The sequence below is a fragment of the Etheostoma cragini genome, chromosome 5 (genome assembly GCF_013103735.1).
Source record: "Etheostoma cragini isolate CJK2018 chromosome 5, CSU_Ecrag_1.0, whole genome shotgun sequence".
NCBI lineage: Eukaryota > Metazoa > Chordata > Actinopteri > Perciformes > Percidae > Etheostoma > Etheostoma cragini.
Genome location: NC_048411.1, coordinates 22,616,374 through 22,627,325, shown reverse-complemented (window position 1 = coordinate 22,627,325; position 10,952 = coordinate 22,616,374). Strand labels below are relative to the sequence as shown.

The 10,952-nt window shown below is 38.3% G+C and overlaps 2 protein-coding genes across 3 annotated transcripts in view; both read right to left on the bottom strand.

The window, feature by feature from the left end:
• The window catches only part of LOC117945535 (sia-alpha-2,3-Gal-beta-1,4-GlcNAc-R:alpha 2,8-sialyltransferase-like), a 6,075-nt gene extending 477 nt beyond the window's left edge, over nucleotides 1-5,598 (bottom strand). Inside the window, exons 1-4 of the mRNA XM_034873095.1 lie at nucleotides 5,076-5,598; nucleotides 3,428-3,550; nucleotides 2,315-2,872; nucleotides 1-792 (exon numbers count right to left, since the gene is read on the bottom strand). The exon at nucleotides 1-792 is cut by the window's left edge and continues 477 nt beyond it. Of these exons, the coding sequence (XP_034728986.1) occupies nucleotides 510-792; nucleotides 2,315-2,872; nucleotides 3,428-3,550; nucleotides 5,076-5,233 (1,122 nt within the window). The 5' untranslated portion in view covers nucleotides 5,234-5,598 and the 3' untranslated portion in view covers nucleotides 1-509. The remainder of the gene's footprint in view (nucleotides 793-2,314; nucleotides 2,873-3,427; nucleotides 3,551-5,075) is intronic.
• Nucleotides 5,599-6,328: 730 nt separating this feature from the next.
• Nucleotides 6,329-10,795, bottom strand: LOC117944214 (cyclin-G2-like). Of its 2 annotated transcripts, XM_034870816.1 has the most exons (8): nucleotides 10,645-10,795; nucleotides 9,978-10,101; nucleotides 9,715-9,852; nucleotides 9,296-9,546; nucleotides 9,078-9,156; nucleotides 8,885-8,983; nucleotides 8,281-8,483; nucleotides 6,329-7,488 (listed from the first exon to the last, which is right to left on the bottom strand). In XM_034870816.1, exons 2-8 carry the CDS (start codon nucleotides 10,098-10,100, stop codon nucleotides 7,377-7,379), a joined length of 1,005 nt encoding a protein of 334 aa, XP_034726707.1. In that variant the 5' UTR covers nucleotide 10,101; nucleotides 10,645-10,795; the 3' UTR covers nucleotides 6,329-7,376. The 2 variants fall into 2 exon arrangements, with proteins under 2 accessions (XP_034726707.1, XP_034726706.1); XM_034870815.1 differs by lacking the exon at nucleotides 10,645-10,795 and having other exon boundaries at nucleotides 9,978-10,261.
• Between the last annotated feature and the right edge of the window lie 157 nt (nucleotides 10,796-10,952).

Here is a 10,952-nt window from a genome sequence, read left to right as displayed (position 1 = left end):
TGAAACAGGAACTGCTCCTCTCTTGAGGCATCACATTTGATTACATAAACACTGATCTAACTCCTTCCCTGAGATTAGGCAGTGATTTCTGTCTACAGAATCAGTATACTGTTGTCAAAGGCGATCATTCAATCAATACTGTGTTAAACACAACTGGACGATTCAACTATTTGTTTTGAATCCCCCTAAAAAACTCCAGTTAAAATAGTTTGAGCTGTTTAGCCACGGCCGGCAGCCATGCACAGGACAGTAATGGAAGCAACCGAGCAGCGTAAAAAGTCCTAACTATGTAGTGCTGAAGACAACAATATACCGAATAAATTAGTAACAATGCTGTGATACGTCTGTGACATCTTCATGTACAATTACAGCAGGATGTGAGTGTGTGTTTTGTCGTAAATAGCCTTAGCACTTCTCATGCATTGTGGGTCACGACAGACGTTTGAGCTGAGCAGATGTATCTGGGTCTCTGAAGTCACCGCTTAGAAGCCCTCCATCGAACCGTATGTCTAAGAGCAGTGCGTCAGGCTGAGTTTAATCACGCCTTCTCTGTGCAGCTTGTAGAGCAACTTGAACTCGCTGGGCAGCTGGTGGGTCTCCTGCCACTTGGTGGTGAATTTGGTCCCTTTCTTGTCGTAGTAGTGGTAAGGCAGATCCTTGCCCGTGTTGGGGTCCCAGCCAAAAGGCCAGAAGCCGTAGAGATGGATCTCGTCGCACATGGCGGAGGCCAGCGTGTACATTAGGATCCCAGTGCTGAGACGTTTGGGGGAGAGGTTTTTAGTCTTCCAGTATCTGTAAGGGAGAAAAGATAAATCAGTCATCCAAAAATCTGAAATGAAATTCATATTACCTCTAAAAGCAGAATAGCAGGATTAATCCTTCATTCCCCTAACCCTCATAATCCCACTTTCTTTATGACTGTAGGCAGTGGTGGAAACAACAAAACAAGTACATTTACTCAAGTACTGTGCTTCAGTAGAAATTACTTGTACTTTGAGTATTTACATATATTTTGCAATGTTATACTCCACTACATTTCATAGAGAAATGTTGTACTTTTTACTCCACAACAGCTTTGATTACTTTTCAGATTTTAATTGAAAACAATCCAAATTTAATGATTTTGAACGTGAATGTGTATGATAAACTGAAGGATGATGTGTTAATTTAAGTGTTACAGTTCTTACTTCTTCAGCTAAATACAGTGGCTTGAGAAAGGTTACACACCCATGCTAAAGTAGATTATAAAAAAAAATCTTTTGGAAATTGATCTTAAGGCATTCATTTAAAAGAAAAATCGGAAAACACAGACTGTTAAGGACACCAATTTTCTCTGTGAATAAATAATGTATTGTAAATAAATAAATGTTCTTCCTTAAAATACATACTGTATACATTTTTTAATTTTAAAGGTTGGTTATTTCATGGATCCAGGATACTTTGCATCCTAATAAAGTTCCCTTGGCCTTTGGAATTAAACTAACCTCATATCATCACAAATCCTTCACCATAACTGGAGATTGGCATGGTGTTATTTCAGTTAGAGTAATAGCTGGTTTATTTTGCATTGAGAGATGATCTTATGGAAAGTTCCCCATGCCTATCTCTATGTATGGTAAATGGTATGTGATGATGTGGGGCTATTTTAATTCCAAAGGCCAAGGGAACTCTATCAGGATGCATAGTATCCAGGATCCATGAAATAACTGGCCTTAATAATAAAAATGTGCCTGCCTCTATGGGAATGTACCAATTTAATTGAATTTAAGGAAGAACATTTATTTATTTCCAAAACATTATTTATTCAAAAAGAAAATTGGTGTCCTTAAAAGGTTGTATTTTCCCAGTTTTTTTATTCCTCTTTTTAATAAACTTTAGCACGGGTGTGTAAACTTTCTCAAGCCACTGTAAACTATTTAAACCCCTCTTGGATCAGCTGGTTAAATGTGTTGTCACAAAGCTGAAAACAGAGCTGTACTGAGCTCATGAAAAAGTTACAATTTAGAGATACGTGGTTCTCAGAGGAGAGCGACAAACATCTGATGATCTTAAAGAAAATGATGCATTACTGTAAATTAAACTATCCAACAGTAGGTAAAGTGTTAAAATTAGCACAGCCATAAACATCTTCAGCAATTAAATGCAACAAACATATTAATCCAGCAGTAATTTTAAGAAATAAACATCCTACAAAATAGTTAAATCCTGACATATAGCTGCGGAATAAGTACTATTACATTTTGCTGATACACACATAACTTACTTTTACGTCAGTTGACAAAATCGGAACTAACAATCAGATCAACACTCTTACTTGTTGACATCGTGCATGATGTTTCCCGGCCAGGCCAGTTCGATCTTCAGCTGTTTCTTGTGCTCCACAAAGAAGTCTACCAGGGTCCTGGTTACTGTCGCTGAGGTATGAAGGAAGAAGGCAGGGATCCACAGGATGGCTCCCTCCAGTTTCTTCAGGTTGAGGAAGAAATTATTCCTGTCTTGAATGGTCAGCAGATTATTGTAGTATCTCTCCAGGATGCTGGGGTTAAAGGTGGTCAGGTTGGTCTTCTTGCCCACGTCCTTGGAGTAGAACTCTGTTGGAGCGAAGTTGCAGCGAAAGACAAAGTCGGCCTGGTCGATCTCTGGGCCGCAATGGCTTCCCGTCAGGATGCCGCTGTTGCCCACCACGGCACACATGCTGTAATGCTTGTTGTGGATGGGGGAGGTGTCTGGGAGCAGTGATTTCAAGTTGTTGCTGATGGAGAAGACGTACTTGTGGCTGGAGTAGTCAAAGTGCATCAGCTGGCCTACACGCACACTGTTCTTTGTGAGGGAGAAGTTGGTGGGAATGTCGATGTAGCTGAAGATATCTTTCCTGAAAAGAGAAAAAAACACTTTAACACTGTGACAGGCAGTAGCGGAGGAAATACTAAGATCTTTAACTTAAGTAGCAATATCACAATGTGTACTAATTAAAAGTCCTGCATTGGGCGCTATTATGTACTATATTATTATTCATGCATTAACACAAAAGCAGGATTTTTTAAAGCGTTGCAAATTCTTGAGGTGGAGCTTAATTTGAAAAAAAAATTATCAGACTGCAACTAATGATGATCTTCATTGTAGAATAATCTGTTAATCATTTTCTTCATGAATCGATTGATTGTTTGGTTTGTAAATATTCCAAAAAATTAAATGAGGTCATATTCATGCAAAGTGACATCTTCCCAATCCTTTGTTTATCCAACCAACAGTCAAAACCTCAATTATTAAAGATTTGTTGAAATTATTAAAAGGAAACGCAGCATTCTCTCGCATTTGAGAAAACCGTTATATTTTTTAAGATCTTGGTACATTTCTCAATTTGTAAAGTAACTAAAGTTATCGAATAAAAGTAGTGAAAAGAAGAAAGAAAATAAACACCGCTCACCTCTGCTTAGAAAAAGCTGTCTTGTTGAACCTCCATCTGGACGGTTTTCCCTGGAGCTCCTCGTTCAGGGCGTTAGTTAAGGGGATGAAGGAGGGGTCCAGGAAATTCATGGCAAACTGAGACCTTAGAACAACAAATGAGAAATGTAATTCTCAGACACCTTGTAATCCATGTCTGAACTACTCATTTGTTTCTGGTTGTTCTTGTCTTAGAGGGATATAAAGCGATACAGATGGTTTTCTTAAACAAGACATCAACACACATCTGTTTGATTATTATGAGAAGGCAAGGAGTTTTTATAAAGCCACTAACAGCGTTAATGTTGGCCATTGTCTGGCTGTTGTTGGAAATCATCTTAGTCGGATTCTCCATGTTTGAAAAAAAATGTTAAATGAAACGTTTTTTAACATTCAAATGCAGCAGCCAGTGGAAACTTGAAACCATTTTCAAATATTAGATTATAGACCCTTAATAACAAGAACTTTTGGGTTGCCAGGTTGTGGAAATTCCTTTGACTGGGTGGACTGTTTGACCACTTATAGCTTCTGGGAAAGAGCTCCACTGGATCTGCACCGAAATCCATTTATCGACAGTTTACTGACATTTACAACTGCAGATTAGATGGATTAAAAACCCTTTCTTAATGACATGGGCAATGGATTACCGACATTTATAACTGCATTATTGATAAAAATATAAAGGAACACCTGCCAAATAACAATTAAAAAGCCTAACGTTACAACATATAATTATTTTGTCAGAAAGTGGGAACCATTCTCTATTTAAATGTATTTTTCAGATGAGGAATTCATGTTTTAGCTTCATAAAGGTTGGAGGGGGGGCTAATGTTCACTAGTTTACATACATTTATGGTTGTTGATCATTTGAATGCATCTCATTTATAAAATGACAGTGGTGGGAGAGATATTCAAATATTCTACTTAAGTAAACGTAAAAATACCTTGGTGTAAAAAATGCTTTTTATTACAAGTCAAAGTCATGCATTTTAAATGTTACTTCTGTTGAACTACAAAAGTATTATTAGCATCCATTGTGCAGAATAGCTCATTTTACAGTGATAAGTTATTACAGAAATGTAAGATTCTGTTTTTATTAACATATCCTGTAGATGTTAGAGCATTGTAATGTTGTTAGTTTGTGGAGCCAATTTCAGACACTTCATATATTGTACTAGGCTACTGGGTGGATTAGTAGTATTGTACTGCATCAAATCATAAAATCATAGGCTATATCATATGTTTTTTTTATAATGAAAGTAACTATGAAAGTAAAATAAATGTAGAGGTGTAAAAAGATATAAAAGAAACAATATTTCCCTCTGAAATGTAGTGAGCATTACCTCTAAATTGCATTAAACACAATACTTGGGTAATTGTACTTTCCACAAATGTAAGCAATGTGAAGTACTTCACGACATTCATCGCCCATGGCAACAACATCAGCACCTCGGACAGCTCACTGTTTGTTTGATTGACAAGAAGCATTCGGCCCAAATGTAAGTGAAAGTGATGTGTTGAGCTTGTGCATCACATCCAGGTTGTTTCGTGCAAGCAAGGCCTGTGCCTGTGTTTATGTTGGCAACAATGATCATCTGCATCACATCAACTAAACAACGCTCATCACTCACCGAAATCCTGCGTGGAACATAATCCTCGGACCTCCCATGTAATATTTAGAGGAGGTGAAGAGGCTGTCTTTTCTCAGGGACACATAGCTGATGAGCGACAGGATGAGCACAGCGACGCACAGAATAACCAAACCCAGGGCCTTGGCGATGCGGACCATCTTGGGAGCGTTTTCATTCCCTGTATGAAGCTGCAGCGAGGCGTCGGCCTATGTTGTCATCGCCGGGTCTGCACGCTGCCTGTCTGCAAGATACAGGCACACTGGCTCTCGTGGGCTCATATAATCGTATAAAATGGACGGCTGGTGGTGCTGGTCGGCTGCATGGTGAAGATGCCGCGGCTCGGTCCGCTCTCATTCCCCCTGACTGCTGCTTCTTCTGCTGCTTCACACTCCGCTGCGACTTCCCTCCAGGCTTCCGGTTTAATCATGGAGATGGAGCAAAAATGCGTGTCAACACAGCCAGCCAGCTAAAAGACAAGCCCCGTCCACCACCAGCAGCAAAATCACAACCACCTCCACCCCTTCACTCTCTCTCTCTCTCTCTCTCACACACACACACACACACGCGCGCACGCACGCAGCTTGTCCAACAATAAATTGAATGGAATAGAAGTAGAACGGGGGAGGAAAGATCTCCTAGTCAAATCCTCAAATTTTTACCCTCTGCCATCTAATATAGTGCTTTACTCAAGTAAATATGATATACTGGAATTGAGTATTTCCATTTTAAACTATTCTTCTACTCCATGACATATCAGTGGTGATTATTGTACGTCTTACCCCACTAACTTTATTTACTTTGCAGAATTAGCTTTTGAATACAAAATATAATCAACAAAGAAATGTATTATAGTTTAAGTTAAAACTTTATTGATCCCAGGAAGGAGCTGTATCTAAAGTTAAAAAGAAAATTAAAATGTGCCTCACCTTTACCAACTGCAACATTAAAGTGATGAATACGTGAATGCATCAATAAGTATGATTCAATAATAACATGTGTGTACCATATATACACAAACACACACACACACAATCCAGAAATAGGCCATTCTGCATGGTGAGTACTAATACTTTTGGTACTTGTAATTTGTAAATTCAGGACTTTTACTAGTAACGAGTATTTTCATACTTTTACTTTACACTATGGTATTGCTAACCTGGAGTACTTCTTCATACAAAACAGGACCCAGAACACATAACTAACTTTGTTACAGCCATCTTGTTTGTTTTTTAAGTAATTCTTAAGGACGGGTAATGGAAAAAAAGTCAGCTGATGTTACAGTTCTTCAGTGTACGTCATTTAAACCACTCAAATGAACTAGAATAAATCAGTGTTTCATTCTGGTCTCAAAGAGTCAACGTACATTATCAATGACAATACTCTTCTTGACCCACAATGATTGCTGGTCTGACAGAATTCAGTTTAAATACAAGTGTGAACTTTAAAATAACTTCAGCAACAACTTGTCCACCACTGGTGGATAATTCAAAATACAAGTAAATTAAAACAAAAAAAATGTGGTAGATAAAAAGATTTTTTTTAAATTTATTCTTTGGAAGGATTAATTCAGACCCTTCCAACATCCACATTATTTCCAAATACAACAGATATTATGTAGCATTCACAAAAGGTACAATATTTTTACTCCTTTTTTTTTACATGTTATATACATTTTTTTTAAACTTTTTTTTACAGTAAGCTTATTTTGGTAAACAGACAAAATCAATTCATTATCACATTTTAATGTATCCATGCATATACAGTCTGATAGTTTCACACCACTATGTTCTATATGTCACATTAGGATTGTGTAAACATATAACATACGCTTGCAGAATACTGTCTATATGTATGGTACTGAGTAAAAAAACAGGTTTAAAAAGAAAAGATTGAGGATGTGCTTGTGTGTTAGCTGGTACTATTCAACAGTAAGTGTACCTCACGACTGACATACACAAGTTCTAGGTTGTGCTTCACTGCTTTTCCTGGAATGTGCCGGCTCAGACACAAACAAACCCAATGAGAACATCTTGGAAGAAGACATCCAGAAACATAGCCATCAAGCTGCCAATATTTTGCAATTTTCCATTTTGCATTTATAAGATATGTTTGTTTTTTAACAATAAAGACACAGACAGTAAACTGAATCAACAGGCACTTGATTAAGACCCGTCACTTGTCGTCCCTAAACAGTGGTATAACAAGTGAAACAGGTTTTCTCAGAAACACGGTGACCACCCTAAATCAGGTACAGTTCAGGGTACAAATACACAGCTGTCCCTTCTCCACAATGAGGACTCATCACTTTTTGCGGTTGAGAAAGGTGGAGGGGAAGAAGGCTCCTTCGCCGTCACTTCCTGGTGAGCCGCATGGGCTGTCTTCGCTACAGCTCATGTCCTCACAGGAGTCCTCACTAGGAGAGAATGCAAGGCTTAATACTCAGTGCTTCAAGGTGGAGCTGAAACAACTAGCTGATTAATTGATGACTGAACAGACATGTAGAATAATAGTTGTATCTTAAGAAAAGAACCCTAGTGTTTTTGGCTTGGTGACGGTTCAGAAAACAAAAAGCCTGTGTTACAAACAGAAAGTATGGCGTATAAAAGACGTGGCTTTTTACACGGGGAGTCTAATGAATAAATGCCTTTGAACAATGTTTTAATAAAATGAATCATTCTAGAAACTAAGAGTCTGGGTATGCTCAATTTGACCATTCTTTTAAAAAGTCTATCTCTTGTAAGTTCCTAAACTTAATAGTGCAGTACAACATTTCTGGAACGTCCATTTAATCTGCAACAATTTTGCTAATTGATTAAGTCATATATCAAGTACTAATTGACTGTTTTTTGGATGGTTGATGAGACAAAACAAGAAAACTTGGGTTCTGTGACACTGGGATGGACAGACTAAAAGATTGATCTAAAAGAGACTAAAAGATTGATCCAAAGAATAATTGAAAGATTAATCCATGAAGAAAGTAATTGTTAGTTGCAACGCTACTTCAGAGTGATACCAACTATGGCAATAAGGCAAGAGTGATCTAATAAATTGTAGCAAATTAAGACTCTCTTCTCCAATACTCATTTAACCATTTGTGTATCCAGTTCAACTCTAAAATGAAACGGTTTTCTTTTTTAATTAGTGTTAGCAGATGCAATTTTTCTGAGTCATGAATTTGAGGAAATGGAAAAACTGGACTATTAACCTCTCACTCTCGTCCCAGCTCCCCTCAGGAATAGTTGGCAGGCCGGGCACACTGAAGTGATTGGCCTGAAGATTCTGTGCCGTTCTCCTGGAAACGATCCAAACAAGCTTTTTGTTGTCCGGTTTGTTACATTCACTTGAACAGTATTCAGTCATGCATTGGGCCACAAGTTCCTTCCAGTGGAGCAACTCGCTGTTGCTGATCTGTGAAGACGACAAAAAGGAAACATCGAAAGACAAAAATCTTAAAATCTTAAGTCTTAAAATATGCTGACATCAACCTTTGTTTTTTCCACATTGTATAATTTCAACACAAGTATTAATAATACAAATCAGATATGTGTAAGAAATGTTGGAATTGGAGGAGTAAAGAAACAAAACATTAGCATATTAGCAACAAGGAAATGTTGCTCAATATTATAGTATCAATGGTAACTGAATATTTTTCACTTAGACAATTGGTTGGACAAAACAAGATATTTGAGAACATAGCCATGGTCTTTAATAACTTGTTGTGTAAATTTTTCAATACATGCAGATGCAGAAGAAAACAAAATTGATTATTGAAAAAACTATCAGTTGTTGCAGCCCTACTCTTTTTATACCTTTAGGTGTCTTTGGAATTGCTGTACAATCTTCAACAAGGTGATGGACTGGAGGGCTTCAAACTCTTGAGCAATGAGGGACAGTGCCAGCACTGATGGCTGTGAAGGAGAAAAATAGCAGATTAATAAATCCCATGACTAAAAGTGTGAATGCAGCTATGCAGTGAAATTTTCACCGGAGAACAAGCCTTACTTTTGCTTTAGAGAAAACAAGCCGGCATAAGCAGGCTTTTAGCTGGGCTTCCAGTCTCCCAATGCTTGGGATCTCCTCCCTTAAAATATAGAGGGAGCGGAATGTGATCCGCCAATACAAAGCTCATAAAGCAGAATCAATTTGACCAACTCCATGCAAACTGGAGCAATGCGTCAGCAATAACAACAAGAGTAACCAAATTAAAATTAAATGTGTACCTTCCAGCAGATAGGGATGTAAAGGCTGTGTAGTAGAGGTGTAGAAAGGTTAAGGCTGTCACTGTTTCAGGCTCCACACTGAGCTTCTCTGAGATGATCTTCTCCATACGACACAGGTCTGAGACAGTGAACTTGCTTTGGCTGATGCGGATGAGTTCATGCGTAGGTGAGACATTGTTCTCTTCCTCAACCATTTTGGCAACAATGTGAAGACAGCAGACTCCAATACAGGGCAAGTGTTTGGGTTGCACCTGACACAATGACACAACAGTGATAAGTCGTGTGATTCAATATCCCATGAGTCAAAGTCAAACAAGGACATTGTGGTCGTGTTTTCTTTTTACTAGTGATAGAAATGTGCTTTAAGGCATGCAAAGTTCTAACTTGAAACTACATGTTATACTTTGTTAAATTCCTACCTTCATAATGGCAAGGAATCTATCAAGCAAATTGACCGCTTGAACAAACGTTTGTGTGCTGTATCCAAAGAAACTGGTCAGGCCCCACAGTTCTTCCACTCTGGCGTCTCTGCATTTTGCAGACACTCCACTGTGATTCTGAAATAAATACTATATATTAGATAGACATCCCTGGGAACAGAATATATTTTAAGCAATAAGCCTTATACAACCCATAAGCCTTCACAGACAGTCAGAAATGTCAAAGTGGGTCAGTGGGTAACCTCTGTGGAAGCCGACTCCATCAGCTTTAGGCCAGCCTCTCTGGGAAGAAAGTTGTACTCGTTTGCACGACATGACATTAACTCTTTCAAGAGCAAGCTGTCAATGGCTTGAAGATCCCTCATCCTGGAAAACAACATATTTAAATGGGGCTGCATTGCATGCAAAAAGGTCACAACAACTGTTTCCCCAAGTAGAGCTAGGGGGGGGGGGGGTTATAAATGATGTCTCCGAAACAACACAACTATGGTGTCACATATCAGTGGACGACCCCCCCACTACACATTCCTGATCCTATTTAACCACAACACGGCTGTAACAATATAATACACAGATTTATGTCAATACTGTGCAAAAATATGCTTAAGATGTAATGTAATATAGTCTGGGATAGCTTTTAAGTCACCATAAATGTATGCTGAACAGAAATTAGGTCACCCAAGTTAATCATTCATAACAGATTTACCATAAACCTTATACTATTTCATAAGAGGTTAAATTAGGCTTTTAACTGTATTCACCTCTTGATATAATACGTTCGGGTAAACAACATCTATAAATGCAAAAAACTGCAGACGTCACAAATACAAATGTCAATACTTGTTAGCTAACTAACTTAGCTAACATTAGCATGCTGGGCTAAGGTAAATCCACGAACCGTCGTCTTACCTTGTCCAGAAGCTGCCGACGTGCAGGATAATAACAGCGCTGCAACTTAATAACAGTTTTTAGTTCTTCATGTTTCCCTTTGGATTATGATGAGGGTCAGAATATGTTAAAAACAAGATCCTTGAACCCTGCTGAAAAAACAGGGTCCGCCCTGAAAAAAACAAACGACAATGACCATCATGCATCACTGGAAACGCCTTTGCCCTGCGTCACAACTGTAGAGGTTTTGAGCCAGAGCGGATGTTGACGGATTATTTCAAAGTGTCGGCGCTAACGTTACGCTATGATTTCATTATCAGCTTTACTTA